This window comes from Tuber melanosporum (genome assembly GCF_000151645.1).
Source record: "Tuber melanosporum whole genome shotgun sequence assembly, scaffold_161, strain Mel28".
Taxonomy (NCBI): Eukaryota; Fungi; Ascomycota; class Pezizomycetes; order Pezizales; family Tuberaceae; genus Tuber; species Tuber melanosporum.
Genome location: NW_003298821.1, coordinates 161232 through 184521, shown reverse-complemented (window position 1 = coordinate 184521; position 23290 = coordinate 161232). Strand labels below are relative to the sequence as shown.

The 23290-nt window shown below is 46.2% G+C and overlaps 4 protein-coding genes; 3 read left to right on the top strand and 1 right to left on the bottom strand.

The window, feature by feature from the left end:
• Window positions 1–5480: 5480 nt before the first annotated feature.
• Window positions 5481–7080, top strand: GSTUM_00003154001 (uncharacterized protein; the record flags this gene model as incomplete). XM_002836814.2 has 5 exons in its annotated part: window positions 5481–5505; window positions 5550–5693; window positions 5749–5885; window positions 5947–6054; window positions 6122–7080. The coding sequence occupies 5 exons, from the start codon at window positions 5481–5483 to the stop codon at window positions 6752–6754; spliced, it is 1047 nt and encodes a 348-aa protein (XP_002836860.1). The 3' UTR covers window positions 6755–7080.
• A 1443-nt stretch (window positions 7081–8523) lies between these two features.
• Window positions 8524–10438, top strand: GSTUM_00003153001 (uncharacterized protein). XM_002836813.2 has 3 exons: window positions 8524–8758; window positions 8834–9137; window positions 9236–10438. Exons 1-3 carry the CDS (start codon window positions 8677–8679, stop codon window positions 10053–10055), a joined length of 1206 nt encoding a protein of 401 aa, XP_002836859.1. The 5' UTR covers window positions 8524–8676; the 3' UTR covers window positions 10056–10438.
• A 682-nt stretch (window positions 10439–11120) lies between these two features.
• GSTUM_00003152001 (uncharacterized protein) lies at window positions 11121–14510 on the bottom strand. XM_002836812.2 has 7 exons: window positions 14232–14510; window positions 14108–14172; window positions 13883–14047; window positions 13479–13828; window positions 11735–13410; window positions 11235–11669; window positions 11121–11160 (listed from the first exon to the last, which is right to left on the bottom strand). Exons 1-6 carry the CDS (start codon window positions 14383–14385, stop codon window positions 11371–11373), a joined length of 2709 nt encoding a protein of 902 aa, XP_002836858.1. The 5' UTR covers window positions 14386–14510; the 3' UTR covers window positions 11121–11160; window positions 11235–11370.
• A 197-nt stretch (window positions 14511–14707) lies between these two features.
• GSTUM_00003151001 (uncharacterized protein) lies at window positions 14708–17054 on the top strand. XM_002836811.2 has 2 exons: window positions 14708–15628; window positions 15712–17054. The coding sequence occupies exons 1-2, from the start codon at window positions 14884–14886 to the stop codon at window positions 16785–16787; spliced, it is 1821 nt and encodes a 606-aa protein (XP_002836857.1). The 5' UTR covers window positions 14708–14883; the 3' UTR covers window positions 16788–17054.
• Window positions 17055–23290: the final 6236 nt, after the last annotated feature.

Here is a 23290-nt window from a genome sequence, read left to right as displayed (position 1 = left end):
GGGCTAGAGACCGGCTTGCAACGGAAGAAGGATATCGGTAGTGGCTTGAATCAGGGGAAGAGGAGGCGCATACCGGTACTGGTGAAGGAGATCCGGTACTGCTTGTGGAGAGTTATGTGCGAATTGGGACAGGAATTTTCTGTATCATACCCATATCTTCCTGTTTGTAGTGCAGTTGTATGCCGGCACGGTAAGTGGTCCGGATCGTGTCGCCAGCGATCGCCGAACGGTCCCGTCCGAGTGACGCTAGGTCAATGCAAAGACTAATGATATGGAACCATAATAGAGTACCGTACTCTACACTGCCTGATATACTAGTAGTGCAGTGCCGAGAGCTAGAATATATTAGTATAAAATGAGATATTGACCTTTGATCTCTGAAAGGTAGTGTATCTGGGATTAGATGTCATATTGTGAAGGCCAGGTAAGATTCTATATATGGCTACAAAATACCTGGACTCAGATCTACAGTTGTAGTTTCCCGTAACGGTATACTTGAAGAACCTACAACAGGACGGATTCTGATATACCTCCCTAGCGAAGCGCCTCTGCATGATATTTCAATAAGCCTTAGACAACTCATATTAGAGCGTTTGACCAGTATCTATGAAAGATCTTTGAGAGCGTCCAGGCCTAGGTAAGGGCCAGTTAGACAGGGGCAATTGAAAATTTACAGAGGGATATTTCCCAGGGGCGATCCCGGAGACAAGCTTTGTGGGTTCGATGGAGGTAGGTTGCCTGGCACATCCCCTTAGAACTTGGAGTAAGTGAGGTTAACTTGCCAGTCGCGAATAATTTACTCGAGCACAAGTATCGATTGCGAAAAAGGAATTTGTTAGGATGATACTAGTATGGCTCCGGTAGCGATAAACCTATAGCCGCCCCTTCCTTGCCCTCTTTCCCTTGCCGTGCCGGTAGGATAGAGGAAAACAGAACCCGGACCGCAGTCTGCAGTTCACGCAAAACTCATCTTCAATGACAAATATGCACGAGCAATTCCTAAAAAAAGACATAGATAGTTTAGCTAAATTCGGCCTAGTGAGATGATGCCCCCCCCTCGAAGATGTGTGTGACTTGGCTACTTTTTTGCTCAAGTTTTGATAAGTCTCTTGTTGTAGGTTGCTGGCGGTCATTACCAGTAAATTTATGATACTTGAGCTCCCGCACAGAACCCCTAACACCAAACCCATAGATCATGGTTTTCCGGGGATTAAAACCCATAGATTGATGTAGTAGATGACTAACTGCATATCGATCATCTTGAGGTCAGAGGGAAAGAAGCTTTCTTGTTGGTGGTGACGATTCAACTCGAAACTACTCGCGCGGCCGAGTTGCTATCGGACACCTATATGGAGTAGTGATCGGCGGACCAATAACAACCATATGCCAGGCAACATACTTATTAATCATATACGGTACAAGAAAACCAGATAATTCAACCATTGAAATTGTTATTCCCATCGTGAAGTATCACCCTTTGAAGCTTCTCATGAAATGATTGACACTTTTGGTCAATCACAGCCTGAGGAAGTGCTTCCCAAGTCCTTGCAAGTGCCTCCTTCGCTTGCTCAACAGCCATCCTACTAGCTCCGACAAGCTGCCATGTAGAAACTTCATTCTTTTGGTAGTCCCAAATGGGTTCAATTTGATTCAAATCTGGTGACTTGGAGGGCCAATCTAATGTAAAAATACCTGATGACTGACGTTCATCATAATCAATTCGCCGTGCCGTTTGGTGACTAGGTGCATTGTCCTCAACTAAGTATAGTTGTGGCACTCTACGTATTTCTCTGATGGACTTCATCCAGGGATAAAGCTTCGGTCGTAGAACTCGTTCCCAATATGATACCCAATTAATTCCTCCCTTACTTGTAAATCCTAGCTCCGCCTCTTTAAACACCTGCTCTGCCTTTCTTTTCTTCCTTTTATTCCTCCCAGTACACCTCTCCTCTTGGTTCTAGACCTCGATGTTGTTGTTGAATTCGGAAAGTATCCAGTGCTGCCAGGTCCTGGAAACTTGGGCCTGCTGTTGGTTAAACTGCTGTCTCTCCTGCCGTATTTGGTTTTCCTCATTAACAACTTCTTGAAACACAGCCTTCTCCTCAACTGTATCCTGTTCCCAAATATGATATGGGCCTTTAGCCCCTTGAATGATCGCACCCCAAAACATGATCCGAATAGGTTGTTTTTCCCCATCCCTATCATGAATTGCGTATTCATTACTATCAATACCCCGATATCATGACACATTACGTTGGCGAGGGGGTTTTCCAAACTCAACCCACATCTCATCCATAAAAACGATAGTATTAATAGCAATTTGTAGTGCCATATGTGCAAAGGCGAGGCATGCTTCTATGTGGGCAACTGACAGACTCGGCTTGTATGCTGGCTTTCGTCGGAAAATGTCATATTGACTATGAAAAACTTGCTCAAGAGTTGAACGTGCTGCTTTGATATCTAACTCTTGTGCAATCTCAGGAAATGTCTTTTGCCAGTGCTCCTCATCTTTTTGACTAAGGTCACGGAGAGCAATTGACTCCTCACAGCCCATAGGAAATCGCTCGGGATTGCCACCTTTCTGATCATCATCTAAACAGGCAAGAACATCTTCAAAGTCCTTTGAATCTGCTGCGCGAGTCTAACATTGAATATTTTAGAACAGGTACTTCAAGATATAAGTTTTTCGATATACATACTCAAGTAGCCAAATTGAAGTCAGAAAGCATTACCGCAAAGTTCGCTTAGCCACCTTCTGATTTCAATTCGGCCACTTGAGTAAGTTATCAGATTAATGATATGCTTTCCTTACCGTCAAGTAAAACACATCATCAATCTAATGACTTGAGGATATTGAACTTGTACTAGGTGCTCTTGCCTTTACCTGTTTGATGATACCCTCAACAGTGGACTTCTTCTGTTTCAGCTTTTCTGCTATCACTCGATATGACATGTCCGTGTGCCACTTTAGAGTCAAAATCGCTGCTCTCTGAAGCAAAGGAACTCGGAGAGTTGACACTTTTTCACTCAGCGGAGCGGACATTTATTTAGAATTTTGAAAGGTATAGCAATAGTATGGGGAGTTGATTAATATTGGGTACAGAGGGGCAAATCAGGAGGTTGTGAAAACCTCTATGAGATCGCTTGTTTTCTCCAGTATATCAAATTGCGCCACCCAGCTTGGCACTATTAAAAGGCCTGTTTATTTGTTCGCCGATCACTACCCTATATAGGTGTCCGATAGCAACTCGGCCACATGAGTAAATGGCTATCAACTTATTCCCTGCCATGGCTCAAGTACTGTAGACTACTGTACAGTACGAGTACGGTTCATCACTCTAAAATCTGCTAGTCTACCTGCTGTCATACTCGCACGTCTTTGCCAAGAAAAACACCGTGAGCCGAAAACAGGAGATTTTCAATACATGTCGCAAAGTAACAGATATCTTAAACACTCACATGTTGCACTGTATTTTTTAAAGAGTTTTAAACCAATACCAAACCAGATCACGGACACTTGATACCTACAGGTACTGGTAAAGTACATTGACAAAACTAAAAAAATCCATGTTTTATGCCTAGCAGTAGGGAATATGAAAAACAACAATCCACTCCTATGTATCCTGCCCCAGCCACAGCATACTATAAAAACACACACCCAGCTCAGTTGGCTGTGCGAGTATAGCCAGTCCTGAGCAGAAAGCAGACAGCATCCCCCTGGGCTTGTGCTCGCACTCTGTCATACTATGCTTTCTTGCTCCTCGGCCGGTATCTCGTACTGTAACACTGTGCTAATCAGACAACTTTATCAATGCCTTCTAAGAATTCAAGGAAACAGTACCTTGTAATACTTGAGGAGTAACTAGCAGACTAGGCATCAAAGTTGTTTTTTCTACCGTTTTCTTTGAGTTGCCTGAGATTTGTATGAAATTTTTGGCAATGATGATCAATAACCTCCTGTGGCATTGTATCCCATTCATCATGAATGATTCGTTTAAATCGATCGATTTCGCTGCGTGATTGGCCCTTTGGGCATGGGTACTTGGCGAGACGATTTTTAAGATATCGCCAAAGTGGCTCTATCGTATTGATATCGGGGGAGTTGGTGGGCCAACAAGGGAGTCTATCAATAGGTGAATCTTTATGGGGAATTTGTTTGATTCCGAACTTAGATGCTTCTTCAGCATCTATTCTTGCTGCCTGTGTGTGGTTACCGGCATTATCCTCAATAAGCCAGATATCTATTTTTTTCTCTTCTTGAACCTTACTTAGAAATGGATACACCAGTGGATGTAAGACTTCTTTCCTATACATAAACCAATCAAATCCCTCTCCAGCACTCCTAGCTGGTACCTCCTCTCCAAACTCTCACTCAGGACGTCTTGGTCTTTTGCGTGGTGCTGTAGGTTCTTTAACCCAGTTGTACTCTCAGATTTTTGCATTCTTTTTCTCTAGTTCTTCATATTCAATAGTACCTGGTACTACTGCCTTCCTCCTCTTATCAGCCACTCTCTCCCGCTTGGCTTGATTTTCTTTTTCTAGTTCTTTATTATTCTCCACTCGCTCCTCCGCACTCTCCTTTTCCCAAATATAGAGTCTACCCTTATAGCCTATAGTAATACAAGCTGAAAGTATAAGTGAAAAGACTGGTTTATGAAACAGGACAACATAGTCGTAGGGATTCGAGTTTTGAGGTCGAGTGATTTTCTGCCGTCCACAGGTACCTCCTATTTCAATCCAGCTTTCATCTGTGAAAGGAAAGCATTCTAAAGGTTTCGTGAGTGCCCAATCAGCCAGTACAACCTGGGCTTACCAGTCTTTGGGCTGTAGTTTTAGCTTTCGTCATAGTTCAAAGTGGCCCAAATCATGATGCTCCTTCATTATCTTATATGCATATGATTTGGAAATGTTAACTTCAGCCTCTGCTGCAATTTGTGGGTAGGTCTTTTGCCAATGTTCCTCATCACATAAGGCAAGATCTCATAATCGTTTGGAGGTAGCAGATCCAGGGTGAATCTTTCGCAGAACAGTTGCCTTGGGTCAAATTTGATCGTGAAGATTTTCGAGCAGGTGAAAGATATCTCGACTCTCTGATCTCCTCTTCTATATTCACTGATTAGTATAGACCATACTTAAATGCTCATCTTTCCTACTTACCATTACTTGGAGCCATGTTCCTTTTATTGTATTTAGTGAAACCCATGAATTCAGAGCCTCATAGACATCTAAATAACTCATTCCTCCTACTTGAATTAGCGTAACAATTGCACTTCAGATTGGAATTGACAGGCTTTCTCCACTCGGCATTTTTGTAGTGGAATAAGGTGCTTGGTTTGATCTGATCGTGGAGGATATGGTTGCTGTGTAGCTCTACTCCTAGTTGTTTCTTATCTATGGTACCTTGTCGTCATAGTTTACCCCCCCCATTTTCGGCTCACGGCGTTTTTCTTGGCAAAGACGCGTGAGTAGACTACCATGGCATGCTGGTAAATCAAGAGTCTCTGGGTGTTACCCGGCCCTACAGTTGCCGCCCTGCTTCAGGCCAACAGTTCTTGAAACCTTGGATGACTTGGCAGCCACGCGAACGCGTAAAGCGTGTTTAGAAGATCTGACTCGATTCGATTTAATCCCCACTCATCTCCATTCTCTCACCTATTCTACCTCTCAACGACTCACAAGTAAATACATCATGGGTGAGAATATTCCCATCAAACCCTTTTATGCAGTTTATACTGACCTGATCTTCAGATTACGGCAATAGCTATGGCGGAGGGGGTTACACCTACGGGGCAGGCGGTGGAGCAGGCGCAGGAGGATTTTCTACCAACTACGGCGGTTCGCAGGGTGGGAGTCAAGCTAGTCCAGGTGGAAGTGCTTCACGCGGAGTAAGTAGCCCAGGCTATATATCGCAAACCTCATCCATCTGAATCAAATTAACATCTGTAGAGTCGTTCTGCGAGCACTCTTCGTCCTGTCACAATTAAACAGGTACTTGAGGCCACCCAGCCTCATCCGGAAGCTGAATTTAAGATCGATGACGTTGAGCTAACTCAGGTAAGATACGCATGGTTGTTGATGCGTTGTTTATTTTATGAGCATATAACTAAATGTCCGTCACTAGCTCACCCTTGTTGCACAAATTCGTGCCGTCAGCGAGCAAGCAACGAACCATACCTATAAGATGGATGATGGCACTGGCACCCTGGAAGTTAAGCAATGGGTTGAAGCCACCGCTGTTCCTGATGGGCCTTCCCAAAAGCTTCAGCCAAACCAATATGTCCGGATTCTGGGTACCCTCAAAGCCTTCGGTGGCAAACGCCACCTCGGTGCCCATCATATACGTCCCATCACGGACTTCAATGAAATACACTACCACCTTCTAGAGGCTACGGCAATTCATTTGCACTTGACAAGAGGCCCCCCCGAGCAATTTGGACAAACGACCGGTGTGATGGGACACCAGATGCATGACCAAGGGCGAGATGTCGCGATGAGTGGTATGGGTGCGGCGGTCAGAGGCGGAGGAGGGGCCTACTACTGCCCACCTAATGCCAGCCCGCATTGTAGGAGGATCCTTGATGTGGTCCGGTCCAAACCGCAACACACAGATGGAACACATGTCAACACCATCGCGCAAATGTGTGGCTTATCCTTGACTGATGTCGAAAAAGCCATCTACGAATTGACCGAGGCCGGGATTGCGTATACGACAATAGATGATAGTCATGTCACGATATTGGAAGAACAAACCTAAAAAAATGATGGTTTCCCTACTTCCTACCCGCATTAGCCGGCGATATTTTGTTATACTTTTCTTCTTTCCTCTTGCCCTTCGTTTTTCGTTTTTCCGGGTTACGACTGGGTAGTGATGGGAAAATATCTAATGTAACGGTAGTCTATGAGAAGAAAAATTCATCACGATAAGAGCAAGGGGGTGCCATAACGTAATTTACGGGGGAACCTACAAGTCTAAAGGTTTATTATGATAGGCAGTGCCCTAAAGTACAGTACAATATCTAGCACAATATCTAGTATCTCGGGTTAGATAATCTATCCCTTCGTTTAAGAAAAGCCATTTGTATCATGATCAGATTCTTAAGGATTTTTCAAACACTGTTCCTGCCATTCTGTCTAGTATAAAAATTGAAAAAAAAAAAAAAAAAAAAAAAGCGTAAAATTATATTTCCCCCAATGAATAGAGTGATTGCACAAGCTTTGCATGCCCCCAGTCAACTATCTTGCTTCCGTCCGTGGCTAACCCTCGAGGTTGTAGTCACAAATAAGAATCAGTAAAAATAGATTTCCCGAATTCGACCACAGAATATCTTCGTAACAAGTTAACTCTCCATACCATTCTTTCGTGATCTTCCTTGTTTTTATGGTTTGAGCAACCTTATGGGGGTTCAAAGTGCGTGGACAGGTTTTCCATCTTCTGAATTTAAATTGTAGAGAGAAGTACGAATGCCTAAAAACCTCGCATATAACTACGGCAACTCAACCAAGCTCGGGTATGGCCCGAATTTGCTGGCTGGCTTCACATCGTTGCGAGTAGGTTACAATGACAAAATATTACTTCAAAGAGCTCTCTTGCTAGCTAGTGATGGGCTGTATTAATCAGCCTGATCGCACTTGTTATGTGCGAGATTTTGCGGTAGTTTATAAGCTAATTTGATAATTTAGGACAAGATGCTCAAACTATTAGGGGTTACAGTAACTGATACGGACGCATCTGCAAAAGCTCTCGTACCCTCCTTGTTCTCCTGTTGTTAATACGGTAGGTATGCTTCTTGGGGTGCAAGGAAGGGGATGAGAATTCTATGGCTGTTGCTGTATGATACTGTACTCTACTCCTTCCAGCATGAGGAGATCAGGATATACTATGATATTAAATTTTGCGGCCTGGTCAAATTGTTATACTATATTATAGTCTATAATATTATTGAATAATGAGAACATTGATTTTTTTTTTTAGCGTGTACAAAGTAGAAAATTGTGAAACTGTTCGGGCATCCGGAAATTTATGCCTAATGGTTGATGGGGACGGTTTATCTCTTACGAGAGGGCTTCTGGATAGGTAGGTTACTTAAAGTGAAATATATTGCCTATATGCAGGATTAACATATTATCGTCATAGATGTAGGCTCAGAATAGCTAAAATGCAGGCACTACCGTTGTTACGAAGCAAAACCTATTGACTACGGTACTTTGCTGTGGGGTATTGAGTTGTCAATTTTGTGATTTCCATCACATCTCTTGACCAGGATCTACATGCTGAGTGGCTTCTGGGCATGGTACTGTAACTCACGTCGTTATCGGTAGAGCTGCTGCGATAATAGGGAGTGCGGTAGACTACCGTGCTGTGCGGGAGATTTGATACTCGTAACATACCGGTACGGGACCGGTAGACTGATGCAGATTGCTCCAGAGTGATGCGGATTAGACTATGCCAAGAGAAAAAGGGATCGCAGAGCCGCTGGGCTGAATGGGACCCCTGGCAAAAAATACAATGCTTGCTGCTTTTTATATGAATTCGCCACCCTCAGCACACGACTCCTTTCCTGAACTTCATCGCTGGATTAACTTGTCCTTGTGCCGAAGCTCCAAAAGCCTTTAGTTGTTGACATTCTAACTCCAGTCGCTCTTTTGTCTTCCGTTCACTGACAGTTCTTCCACAGGATGGAGGAACCGATTGGCTCTTCCGAGCCACTAAGTCTCTATCTCCCACTACCATATCGAGTTCTCTTGGTTACCATCTTAGGTCTGCCACGACTCTCAATAGCCCATCTTATCGTGATCGACCTTGTGACTGATTTGATCTCTTGAAAGGGGACAGGGATATGGCTGTTTGGCCTTAATCTACACTATTTCCAGATCGTCCGGATCGATGCCTCGCCGATGCTACGGTACACTCGCAGTTCCTCCGAACCTCCGCTTCACAAGTCGGTTTATGAGCTCGCTTTTCTATTGGCACTGTTGTTTGGGGCGAACGTCACGGCCTTTTGGGTTTTTACCGCCGGGAACGAGGAGGCGGTCAAGAACTTGCAGATGCTGCCTGTACTACTGTTCCTTGCCGTCGTGGGTATGTTTTTATGGCCATTTGGGGGCTGGCACCATAGGGGCCGCTGGAGGTTTTTGAGGTAAGTCACCTTTTGTTATGCTGCGGTGGATGCTTGTTCCATATTGGATTATATGCGGGCAGTAATTTAAGCCACAGGTAGCTAATCGGGTTAAACAGGATGCTTCGTCGGGTTCTTATCGGTGGGCTCCACCCAGACCTTCGATTTGCCGATATACTTCTCGCCGATGCCTTGACCTCTTATGCAAAGGTTCTTGGGGACTTTGCGGTGTGTGTCTGTATGTTCTTCAGTGGATACTCTTCGACAAACACCATCCCAAACCGTTCTTCTGGTGGGAAGTATCTTATGCCTCTTGCTATAAGTGTGCCCTACTTGATACGGTTTCGGCAATGTTTGATCGAGTATGTTCGGGCCCGCCGAAAGGGCTTCCCGTCTGCAGAGCAACGAATCCATCTCTACAATTCTGTAAAGTACGCCTCGGCGTTCCCGGTGATCCTGTGCAGTGCGTTGCAGCGTGGATATAACCCCGATGAGCCGCATATGTTCTCACGCTCAACTCTCTCGAGGCTGTGGTTGCTTGCTGTGGCGGTCAACTCGCTGTTTTCGTTCTACTGGGATGTCGCAAGAGATTGGGAATTGACCCTGTTCTCTTCTCGCCGCTCCTCGGGCGAATACCCGTATGGGTTGAGACCGAATCGTCATTTCGTAAATAAGGAGCTCTACTATGGAGCCATCATCATTGATTTCCTGCTCAGGGGAACCTGGAGTGTTAAGCTCAGTCCTCACTTGGATCACATCAACGAAATGGAAGGTGGGATATTCCTCCTGGAGCTCCTAGAGATCTTTAGGCGATGGGTTTGGACCTTTTTCAGGGTTGAAAAAGAGTGGGTCATGACCCGCGGCAGCGGGGGATTAGGGTTACTAGAGGGTGGCGATGGCGTATTGTTGACTGATTTTGGCAAGCTTGATGAGGATTAGAGTGAAAGGTTCTTTTACGTCCGCTGGTATAGAATTGTGCGATTGGAGGAGGGAGGGATGGTTGCGTTGGCGCATCACCCGCTCTAGCCCCATATTTATTTATTTTTTAGGCAGTATTGGGTTTTGGCAGGTACGGGGACTGACCTGGGATAAAGGGAGGAAAGATTTTGTACTGTTTATTGTGTAATAAGTTATAGAGAGCCCGTGAGATGACTCGCAACGCCTTAGGTTGGGTTTTGGGGAGTGGGCTTGTCGATTAAGTTTTGATAGGGGTTTTGGCACCATGATCAATTGTGTATCGAAGGTATGGAAACCCCTAAGTCCAAGGGAAATATCTATAATATAACTCAGCATCGGCTTTGGTTCTTTATGGACCCCTCTAACGTATTCCTTACCTCTAAAAGAGCGTTTTCTAACAGGCGTTAGGGTTGTGATATCCAAGTTATGTTGTATTACTGAATGTTGTTTGTATGGATTTTAGTATAATCAAGGTGATGGGGGGTTATGTTACTGCAAGGGGTACAAGATCCCGATGGATCGTTGAGCCTCCGAAAATACTCCTGCCCTCTTGTGAGGAGGTAGGCATTACCAAAAATTTTGCCCCCATTTGTATGCTCCTTGATACTTTTTACCGGTATGGGTCGCTCACAACAACTACGCGTCACCAAAAGTCACTCGACAAATCGTAAATCGGGTTGTTGAAACATACTTCTCGCACTACTGCAGTGTTACTCCTATCGTACTACTGATACTTTCTCCTTGCATTAAACCTGATGGTGCATCTAGACATCCTAAACTACTCGTATTGAAGATACCTCCTTGCCTTTCTCACGCACCACTTTTCTCTATTATTGTTATTGCTTGCTCAAGCCATTTGTCTTGCTCCAAAACAGTAGATAGTCAGGGTCTTTAGCTCTTCCCTTTGAAAGCGTTAAGCGTTCAATTTTCTCAAGCAATCGATCACTTCTTCATATCTCATATCATCGTTCTATCCAATATTCTCACAACACGGGTAACAAGAATGATACGAGTAGACCGATCGATGAAGTATATGGGCCAAGAAAAAGGGGGTAATTGATCATGCATTGGTAATTTACACCGGGGACTAGCGGCAGAAATTAATAAAAAAACTGCGAATTCCACTTTTCTAGACAAAAATTGGCTATCAGCAAGAATTACCCTACAATGGAACCCTCCCCAAACCAAACTTTATACTATCAAGATTCCGTTTAACCTTCTAGTCCCTTCCTTGCCATTCGGGATTCTATTTTCGCGGAATGTGGGTTAGAATTGGTTTTAATAGTTAGGGAATATGTCAAGGATTGTTGCTGACCTTCTTGAGAATAACTAATCCCTCAAGATTGTTGCTCAGAGAGATATATTCGTCATCTTCTAGTTCCGCCCTCTCGCCGTATGCGAGCAATACTGGTGTGTTCTGTGTTTGCCAGCCGGTGATAGTTTTTGGTCGGCCCGCTTGACCAACTACGTCCACTGCTTGACCGACTCGTACGTTTACGGGCAAGGGCTGGAGGTTCTCGTCTAGTGTGATCAGGAAACGGGGGTGCATCGCTGTGACGAGGTAGTACAACAGGTAATGTGACGACTCAAGGATGACTAAAAAGCGTCGAATTAATTCTGATCCCAGGAGTGATGAACGGAGGTCTGTCAAGGGTACATACAACTCTTAGCATCAATCAAGCTCACCAACACCGTTAGTAAACCAGCAGTTGCGACTCTGCTCAGTACACTTCGGTCGTTGTGGAATGGATTTAGACTTAGAGTTCCCTTGCCCATGTGCAATAGACCCTGTGCTATCCTGACCATGAAGAGTGAGTTGGGGTCCCGGTGGTAGTAGCTTGCCAACTGTCGTAGAAGTTGTGCCAAACGCGCATTATTTGTTCCTGCACCAACCAACCCCATGGCAAAAATCGCGTTTATCGCGACGTCGATATCATTGTCGTGTGAGTATCGAGAAAGAGTGTCATAGACCTTGATCTGGGGGTTTGATGCGCTAAGGAGACCCATTGCTAGAGGAACAGTCTTACGAATAATTCCATCTCCGTAGTGCATTAGATGGCCGAATTGTCTTAAGGCCATTTCAGCACCAACGTCTTCTCCCATAGCAATGAGTGCTAATCCTAATACCGCATAAGACTGGAACAGGTCCTCTCCCTTCTTTTCGTCTTCAGAGGTGTCAATATGTTCGTTGCAAAGGTGTAACATGCTTTGGTATTTTAGCACGTTGCCGGTTCCAGCATAAGCACAAGCATCCACCAGAACCCCACCGTGCTTGGAAGTAGGGTGTTCAATAGCCTTCAAAGTTTCTAACGTGACATCCGCATCGTCTTGCCGCCCCACAAATAGAAGTGCCAGGCCAAGCGCAAGGAACCGGCCCCATTTGTCCTTCAATGAAGGATCGTCCCCTTCTGCCCGCTCCATCAACGTCTGTATAATTGCACTGGAAATATCGCCATTGCTTGACCCAACAAATATCAGGCCAAGGGACAAGGCGGCCATGGCAGAGACCTGTAGCGTGATGGAGGAATCACCGATAATTGGTAGAAGTTGTTCCAGGAAATCGGCTCGCTGCGATCCAGCGTAGGCAAGTCCAAGACCCATTATCGCACTCACTCTAATTGGAACGCTCTTGTTTTCAAGGTAGTCATCGTTATAGAGAAGAGCCATGGCATGGTCCGTCTCGCTTCGAACTCCACAGTTGAGAATTCCAATGGCAAGAGCAGCCCCAGCCTTGATGTTTTCCTCCTCTTGCTCTTGATCCATGTACTTGTCGATAACATCCAGTCCATCAATATTCCACTGGTATAGCATACCAATACTTGCGGTTGCGCTAAGCATCCCCAAATCTTTGTTTTTGTAAACCCAGCTGTTACTCTCATCCTCAACCAACATCAGCTTGTCTGTTCCGAATCCAGCATTAACAAAGCTGTTTACAAAGCTGTTGGCAAGATTCTGCTTAGCAGAATCCACACTTCCTCCGGAGCCACGGGAATTCTCCAGATGAGATTTGTAAATGTCTTCGGGGGTCTTGGGATCAAGGATGTTGAGCTCCTTCCCAAGAGCCGCAAAGTGCTCCGATAACCTTGTATTGTTGAGTGCCTCATTTATGTCCTGATCTGGGGTGTCCAGTGAGATTTGTTGTCGAGCGACAAGGAAGGCAAGCTGTCTTTTGAGCACGGGATCCTCCGCGGCATCAAGATCCTCCCTTATCAAGTCTACATCGTTAAGACGAATAGCAAGAGTAATGGCTTGGGCTAGCTTATTATATTTGCGGTATATGGAATGTGCTGTCTCCAGAGTTGTCTTGTCATCGGGGGGGGAGAGAAGGGGCACCATACTATGGAAAATGTTAGCAAGAGCTTAATCCAGAACTTTTGTTTTTTGAGTCTAATCTCAAGAGCGCACCTGATCATATATAGCCCTACTCTCTGATAGGTATTCTCGTCCAAGAAAGGCGGAAGCTTGTCGATGATCTCCAGTTCTAACAGTAAATCAACAGCATCCGCTTCTGCATTGTGCTTGAGAAAGAACGGGATGAGGGACATTGTTAGGCCAGTCAAGTCTTGTGTATCTTCTTCCCTTTCTTGGCGCGAAGTGAACTCTGCACCGATCTCCAAGGCCAAATGTCGGACGTATTCGTGACCCCACGAACCGGGGTCTTCCATAGGGGCCAGCAGTCTATATTTGAGCGAATCCAGTCGGTTCTCGTCTGCGTATGTCATCCCGAGAACGGAAAGAACATCGGCCATGGCAACCTGTTGGTAATTAGCCTGTGGCCATAGCCATTATACTGGGAGTTGCAAACAAACCTTATTCTCGCCCTCCGGCCATTGCTCATAAAGTTCTGTAAGAGACTTGTAATGGGGGCGTAGAAATTTCAAAGGTTTGGGAACAGCAGTCATGGAGGAAGTCGATGTTCGGATAAAGGTTTTGATAGCTTCCAACGCAGGTTTGTAGAGTTCGGCATTGGGTTCCTAGAAAATCAAATGGTCATCGATTAAATCGCGGGTGATCAAGGATAAGATCAGACAAACCTTTAACCGTTCGACCAGCATTTCCAGCTCTGATTTCAGCTGTTGGTCTTCCTCCGAGAGCTCTTCTATTATTTCCATCAGTTTCATCGACTTGAAATGCGTCATTATCAGAAAAGAGCCATACCTTCTTGGAGTTCATCTTTTTTTCCTTTCTTTACTCCATTCCCATTCTTCTCCTGTGCTTCCTTAAAGGCATCGCCGTCCTTCTTTTCGGGGGTATCTGCGGCCTTCCCTTTGCCTTTGTCGAGTTTGGTCGACTTCTCGTTCTCCTTTGCCATAGCGGTTAGAGCTAATGTTAATCGATGAGGAGCGGGTAGGAGAGAAAACGATAGTAATTTAGTTGATGATGGGATTTGTGGTGATAGGGTTGTTGGGGGTTTTATTGGTGACGGGGATGGATGGATGGACGGAGGGTGGAGGGAGAGTGCAGGATAGCTAGTTGAAGAGGGCAGTCTTCAGAAACGCCTCTACTGCGTTTCACAGACCACCGCCCGAGCATTACAACTTATTTCTTGGCTCCTACCATCTTAGTAAGGATTTGTCTTTAAGCAACCCTCCCAGCGCAAAGTAGACACAACACACAACTTCATCGGGACCCATTCCTCAGACCCGAACCCGAGTTCGAAGTTTTGAAGGATCATAGATGTCACAAATCGGCCGAAAACTATTACTTCAAGTTCCAACTCTACTATTTCTCTCCCCATCGAATTCAACTGGTATCCCGATAAGGACACTGCCGAAGGCTGCATCGGTCCGCATTCTTTGATGCAGGAATGATGGTTCCCCCTTTGGACCCCCGTGACCCCCGCGACCTCCACGCTCGCCCATGGAAACGGCGTTCCTCTTCCGTCTCCGCCCCATACTTCCGCCTTCCTCGACGCAGTCGTCGCGCAACTTATATCTGCTGGACTGTTGTGGTATTTGTGCTTTATTTCGTTCTCAATTCGGCAACGCAGTGGTCCCATGTACCAGATCCGAGATCTTTCTACAGCAAGGGTAGCAACGTTCCGATCCAGTACCCTAATTTATACCCTAGCCTTTCAAAGATTACGGGCGGCGGAAACAGAGCTTGGAATAGGAATGTACTGTTCGTGGCAGGGAATCTAGATGCGGCTAGCAAACTTGCCGGAATTGCCTGCGAGATGTCCATGTATGGGAGGAGCAATGTCCATTTTGCACTGATAGGAGATAGCAACATGGATATGGAGCTCTTTCGGGAGCTCAATGGAATTACGGAAGAGAATACTGACTGCAGGGCAATCTTTCACGATGCCCGTGCTGATTTTATGGACTTAATGTCGGTTGAGCGAAAGATGCTTGTTGTCAGAACGGCACTCAGGCATCTAAGGGACTTTATGCACCCTCAGGTGTTAATAATGTCAGCAGAGCATGAGCACGGCTGGCTCAGTGCCACTATAACAGATACGGCGAAGAAATTACAGATGCCCGCGATTGAGCTCCCATGGGACGCCGCAGATGGCTTGAGATGGATTACCAGGTTAGACAGTGGCTCTTTAAGCGGTAAGTTGCTTGTACAAGCCTCGCTCTATCCCTCCCCTTGCGCGAAAAGAATTAGCTTACGAAATTTGTGTTTATCTCTCTAGCATGGCATAAACCTAACTTCGAGATAGTCATACATGCAGACACTCACTCTGGAAACTTGGAACGTCTTCTCAAGTCTTTAGAGTCTGCATTTTACCCGACTGCTCACCACCGACCCAAGAGCTTAACTGTTATTCTCAATCCTTCTGTCCCTCTCCATCCCTTTACCAAATCATTCCTCTCAAGTTACTCTTTCCCTTCCCCGAGCAGAACATTCATCAGGCGACCTCTTACCGCCCCTCAGAATCCACTTGATTCCGCGAAGCAGTACATTGAATCCTTCTATCCAGATAGTGATGACACATCCGTTCTGGTTCTTGACTCCAATGCTGAGGTCTCAAAGTGGTACTATCATTACCTCTTATTCACAACCCTGGAATACAAGTATTCCTCCTACCAGTATCACGACGCCGCTTCGCTCTTTGGTGTTTCGCTTGAAGAACCACCTTCGTACCTGAATGGAAGTAGTCCCTTCAATGTGCCTACCCCACCGAAAGGAAATCAGCCGTCACCATTCCTGTACCCAGTTCCAAACATACGAGCAGCGCTATTCTTTCCGAAATACTGGAGCGAATTCCACGCTTACTTTTCAAAAAACCTGCTTTACCCCCACCAATCCTCAACCTCCCAGAACGATACTGAGCCAGAACCCTTTCCATTGGGTGACGTGGCGGCAAATTCTTGGATAGCCCCAATATTGGACATCATTCGGGCGCGAGGCTATGTAATGCTTTATCCAGCATTCGCTTACGAGTCTCTCGCAATTGTACACCATGAGCAGCCATCCTACACTCGCTCACCCCGGAAAGGGAAGAAAAGAACTGTCAAAGAGAAACCCCTCATGGAGAAAAACAACCTCTTGGACTCACTCCCGAATGGCGATCTGCCAGTATATAACAGCAGACTGCCCCTAATAGATTGGTGGGGAAGGCCTGCGCTATGGGATTGGGTAGAGTTGGACGCACTCTATTACAGAAAGTACATCTCTAATTGTAAGGTGGAGGATACTGGGTTGCCATGGATGGTTCGCGGTGTTGATGACATATTTTGTGATCCCAACGGTAATAGTTTGGAATGAGTGTTTGAGTTATGTTTGAAGGCAGGGAAGGGGGGAGGATTTATAGAGGATTGAACGATGTAGGCGCGTATGGAACTATTGGCGTTACTTGGTTAAAAAAAACATTTTTGCGTTCTGATATAACGGTTTAGTCTTTGTTTAGCCTCCTCTGATACTGCTCTGCACGTTTGTACGTTCTTTTTTACTTGAGTTCCAAGATATAATCTTGTAATAGCCTTGACATGTGGTATGGTTTTAGAGAGTTTCCATCAGTGTCACCCACTCGAATAGTCTGATCTTTTGTTTTGTTCCCGGAATTCTCAGGGTGTTCCTCATTGTGGTTAAGTTCCAATATCATGTTTGCAGCCGGGTCGAAGCCAGACAGCTAAGCTTGGAATTCCGATACTAAGAGTCTGGCTTCAACCTCTCACAACCTACATTGTGTATACCCTTTCAAAAACTAGGCCACCTAGTGGGGAACCCGTTTGCTAATGCCCGCAGCGACTTGCCAATTTTCATGGCTCTTATATATCGGCAACCATCCTCTAGCATAGTGAGATCTTAATACAACAAACCACCCGAGTATGTGGGACCACCCCTCAATTGATTTCCTTGTAAACTTACTGGATTTTCTCAAAAAAAAAGGGGGGGGGCCAAGGGACGAGTAACTAAGTGCCAGTAAAAGACACAAGATCCGCTCAATATTGTAATAGCTGAGGTGAAACTCAAGCCTCTGCCAGAACTTGTTTGCGAACTCTGCAATTCGAAATGGGTCTTGGGGATGGCATCGTGTGAACCTTGGATGGAGGGCTCCGTTTCTTTTCTATAATAAACCCTTGGACTCTCTTCACGGCATTGTGCAATCCGTAAAAAAAGGTATAAGCTGTCAGGCACTCTTTAGAGTGCCACAACCTTGGCACGAGTAGTTGGAGGTTGCTGACCTGGGATTGTTTTGCGACCCTTTTCACCGGTTTTTTTTTTCTTTTTCTTTTTAATATAGATATTCTGTGTGATTGATGATACTGATTCTAAATACCGTCACCCTACTGCCCAGCCACCTACACCTGTCCAGAAAACTCACACTTTTACCTTCTGTAGGTCCATACCCATGCCAAGGTTATTATGTCAACTTCTACTTAGGCCCCTGTGCGCCAGCCCTCTAATCTGTATAGACACTTGTACGTTGACTAAAGTTCAACCTATCACCTCAGTTGAACCTGCATACAACTCTCAATACCTGATGCTTGATAAGTGGGGTAATACAGGATTATAGAAATAACAATAAGATAGTGATGAAGGTTGACACTTTATCACGAAGTGTTAATTTTATCAGGTGATTTGAATCTGGGCCTCTTGGCCAGAAGGGCTACTGACTTGAGCTTTGTGCTTATTTAAGGCAACCTGAGTAAACTGAACTCGCAAATATATTTTGTAAACATCCTAGAATACGGTTTGAAAGGCAAACCGGGTTGCGCCAAACAACATCAGGGTATTTTATGTTGGTTTGCTCATCAAGTCGCCTCAATTTAAAATGTTTTAAGAAACTGCAACAAGAATCACCTTACAAAGGCAGGCCGGTGTAATATAGTGGTTAATATAGTCACCCAATAAGCTTTTGTCTACTTTAGGTTAGCGCTAAAATTACGTAAGCGCCACAGCAATTTACTTGTATCGTACATTGTACTCTTGGGATTATGGTGAATAGGTCTTACAGGCGTATTGGGCCATGTATTGCGGGCTCGAGGGGGGTGGATTCCTGTTAGTAGGTTTGTCGGTCAGCTGGGCGGGCAGCAATTGGAGGTTCACATGGTGTCACTCGGTATCGGGGAAAGGAATGAGGTGTTACTACACCATGCGCATTAACCACATCTTGTAAGGATAGTGCTTCCATGTGGCCTCGCCCTGTATATTGTGCAAGCACAGCCTGGACTAAAACCAGAGCCCTAGGATAGCCCCTTATGAGAACGTAAATCACTGTGAATGAAAGTAAATGTAGAAAGTACGACCCCCCGCCATAACTGACCCTTCCGCCTCTCGGCCCTAAACCCCTTCGCTATTCCCAAACCACAATCCCCTATATTCCTATAGCTCCCATGGTCTAAATTGCCCTGTACCATATTAGCCTTAGTCTGGTGGAAGGGCTCTCGCCGGTCGGAAACATACCTTTAGATTTTTCAGAGAGTCCTTGTATTGTTTGGGGAGTAGGGGGCACTATCTTTGCGACCCGCTACATACCGTTCCCCAGGTGGCTGATCGCCGTTGGCATGTCCTGAGAATGCTACAATTTAGTATTCGTTGATAACGGACCCATTAATGAAGGGGGCGTATCTCTCATTTCCCTGCGGGTCTTTCTTCGGGATAATAATTTCCAGGTTCGCCCCAATCTCCAGCTCGGGTATCCATGATATGCGAACTGTGGATATCTCGTTTTCATCCATCTGTAGAGGTCATCCTCTGCAGGTCGCTTGATATCCCCAGGGATCCGACCATATGTGTAATCCTGCCCGCCCAGATTATGCCTTTATGTAGAGGTCACTGGCCCCTGCCTATATCCAGCCACCTTATGAACAGGTTACTTAGCCATACATAACTAACGTTTCAAGGGAGCGTTTCCTATTAGCTTCCCCACAGCTCTGGCTCTTTCACCTTTATCTCATCTCGGGCTCTCGGACCAATTCCCATAGCGTTATCGACATTCCGAGGCTGTTCCGAGTGTTCCGCGAGTATCCTCTCAACCCTATCATCCGATATTCCACTCATGGGCTAAAGGCTTCATTCTGCAAATGCGGAGGAGCTTCGGGTGACCCTAGATAAAATGTGGACCGGGTGGGTCTGGCCGATAGAGACATGGTCTATTGTGCTATAGGCAGCGGGGGGCGCAATATGTATTTATAAATACACATGTTGATAAGCGCCCATAGCGGAAAGCACGCCCTCTCAGTGATAGGAGTTCCGGGCTCTGTGTTGTGTTCAGGTATTCCGAATACATCTTAGCCAGCCCGTCGTATTTCCGCTAGAGGATCGGTCGCCGGTACCCTATTGCCTCGGGGGACAATCCCTGGTGCAACACGCCTAGGGATTTGGCTAGGACGCCTCACACATAGGTTGGTCTGTTCAACCCCTTAAAGTCCTTGGCTCTCCGGGGGGGGGGTGTATTGAATGATATGGCTGTGTGTTACGAGATGTCTAGAAGGGGGGCAGCCCCTTCCCCACTTCTGGGACAGCAGTGATGAGATCGGCAGAGCCTACTCAGGCGGGAGCCCAGCAACCTACACAAGAGCATTATACTATGTACCCGCGTATAAGGTTCAGCAAACTAACACGCAACCCCCCATCCCACTAGACCCCCCATTCTGTATTCCCTCCCCACACACAGTGGTGATATGCACATCGGGCCCCATAAGAGGGGATTCTCTGGACAGGCAGATGGCGCCTTTATTAGGGCAGCCCGGAGTTACCAGGACCCCCCACCGTCAGCTGAGCACTCTGGCTGGCTCTATGTATTGCGCGCTCTGGGGGGTCAATTTGTAAGAACCATGTCAGACAGCAGGGCAGCGGGGAATACAGAGCGGTGACAGCATATCACATGGCTTTGAGAGACAAGAAGGAAGTGGTAGCGCATGACGTGTAATAACCCCAGCGGGGTCATTGATATTTCACCTTCTCTCCTTTCCACCGCTAGCTAAAACAGACCTGGTACACTTACGCCCAATGGTAATCCCCCGCCATCTGTAAAATTAGGTACAAGGGAGTTGCAAAAGCAATATTGGCTTCCACAGCCTTCCCAATCAACAACCCAGCAGCTTTGTATTGGCCATCCTCAACCCCAAACACGCAGCCTCCTGGATCCCCACTGCTCGCAAAGGGTTTACCTCGTGGTGCAATTATTGCAATTTCGTGTGTTGGTGCACCGTTGTCCCAATGTATGAGGGTAGCACGATTGACCTTCCCGCAAGTTACCCCAGTTGATCTTCCTATCTTTTGAACGCTTAACCCAGGATATAAATCCCCAACATCGGAAATACGGTCCCCTTGGTAGATATTTTCTCCATATCTGAATGATTTTCGAAAGGTTAGCAACATTCAAAATACAGGCCATGGAGAGGAAAGGGTAAGAACATACCTATCCCAATTACAACGAAAAATCAACCAATCCAGCCTTGTAAGCCATGACACCTTGGCAGAGAAATGAGGAAGGCATTTGCGTCTGAGCTCCTGGTCATAGCGGTGTAAGAGATCACTGTGGGGTCCAAAGCGTGAGCGGGCTATACTCCCGAGGTTTGCCCCACTGAGGAGGCCAGTCTTTGGCTCCATTTTGTTGGTAGGATCACAAAATCGCACACCGGCTGGGCAATCATGGAACTGGAATCTGCCTAGTATTGTGTGGGCTTCGGCCTCCTTGATGGGCGTAATGTGCACACGGTCGGACAATTCTCCAAGGGTGGTATACCTCAACAGGCTTTTGAGACGACCCGTAACCTCGAGTGTTGAGGGGGAACAAACTGGCATGCCTGTGAGTCCACCCGGTAGACAATGCGCTGCAGTAATTCCATAGACCTCCCCTTCGATGGAGGTTCTCTTCAGAAACCCCCCAAAACTGCCCGCCCCGGCAATGCTTCCTGCTCCATAGTTAGATCTTAGTTAAAATAAAGTGACATTGGGAAAGAGCTTGCATACTTTCTATTCCAATCGAACACCTTTCCAGTGTCAATTTATCAACTGCAGTAACTGGCTCCCAGGCCCAGTCGCTCTCCAATTCATTCAACGCCAGGACACAATCATCACGAACCCATATTGGCAAGTTATTCGGAGGGGGGGGGGAGAATAATATCAGGCAGCTCAGACAGCGGAAGCCCAAATACCAAGGTTGGAATTACTGGTCTCCCATGGTGATTAACACCAGCCAAGATACCATAAGCATCTTGCGTATGTACAAGGTTGAGGACCGTGGCAATGTAAGTGGTGATCGCCGTTGTGTCGAACTCAAACGATTCCGGGAGAGGCACAATTGCTGGCCCAACTAATCCGCTATCCATGATGTCTTTCCTTGTAGTTAGTTGACCTATTCCAATGTGTGGCTCTTGGAATCCTTTGTGACTGCTCCCACTCCGCACCTGCAACTGTGTTGCTGTGGGAACTGCCTAGCACTCTAACGTGACTCTCCCACCAGTTCTTATCTGTTATCGGTTAGCGCTCCCTGTAAGTAGGTAGCATACCAAATGAGACAGCAATTACCGTATAGTTGGGCCTTCTGGAGGGTCAGCACTTAGGATTCACGCATTAGCCAGATTTCCTCGGCTTAAAACCTTTCCTCATACAGTAGGTTTGGGGTACCACCAACTTAAGATAGCAGAAATGAGAGAATTATACTTTGGTTGGTGAGCTCGTTTCAGGGAGGATGGGTCGGGAAAGCAAGATAAAGGAGCGGATAGAAGGTATTTGTTGGCGAGCGCAATGGCGACTTTGTCCAGCGTAGTGATCCATTTAATTTTGTTATTATGATACAAAGATGACGGTTACGGTATCTGTTCCTGCAGGGAGCATGAATTATTACATGGTCTTCCCTCAGTGATCTTTGAGAGGCCTCAGTCCTCTACTGACGACAATAGTACTGTTCTCGCACTGGCTAATGTCAATACTCCAAGGCGTGGACCGAGAGGAAGGGGCGGTGGTGATGATGGAAACGGAGCCAGGGGAGCAAGAGGAGGTGCTCACACTGGGAAGAATTAGGAGAGTTACCAGTTAGTTGGGAGGTTGGGCGTTTTTATCTGATTACTCGAATGTCCCTGGATACGGACAAGGTAGTCTGATAGCGTTGGTGCCCTATTTCTATTTTAGATTGTGTGAATCCTTGGATAAAGAGAAGAGCTTTGTGGGTGGAGTGGTTGGTAATATAATGCTTTTTTCTCCTTCCCCTCCTGGAGGGATGTCTTTGTGAGGTGCGGTGATGAGGTGGTAATTACTAGTACAGCAACTCTACGAGTACTGATCGAGCCGTTCATTTGGTGCAGAAACAAGATACTTCTCTTCCCCCCACCCCCGCCCTCCACCACCTTGCCGTCCTTCTTTGCAGCCAGCCCCAATTGTCAACTCTCCCCGCCCACAACTGTGTACCTGAAGCCGCGCATATCCGCCTGCACGCTCAACCCATCTAGGAAGTCCCCCATCCTACTTAACATGAACGGCGGTAGCAAGATTCCCGCGATGGGTACTATATCGGCGGAGAGGTAGAATAGTAAATCTTGCTGTGCCGAATATCCGATATTTCAGGAAGAGGCATCCTGGAATAATTAGCTACCACCGGGGGGGATGGGGGGTGAGGAAGGACCTGAACCGTATTCATAATATCCGTTAATACCAGATGTAGATCTAGATCTTGCAGCTTTCCTGCTGTTTGGGGAGGGGTCCTTTGTAGGAACATGTGATGCACTTTGTCTTCTGAGGAGGCGGGGTTCTGTCCAGCTGAATTCGACACTGCGTTTGAAGGCTCTTGCTAGGTCGAACTGACAGCGGCGTGTGTGGCT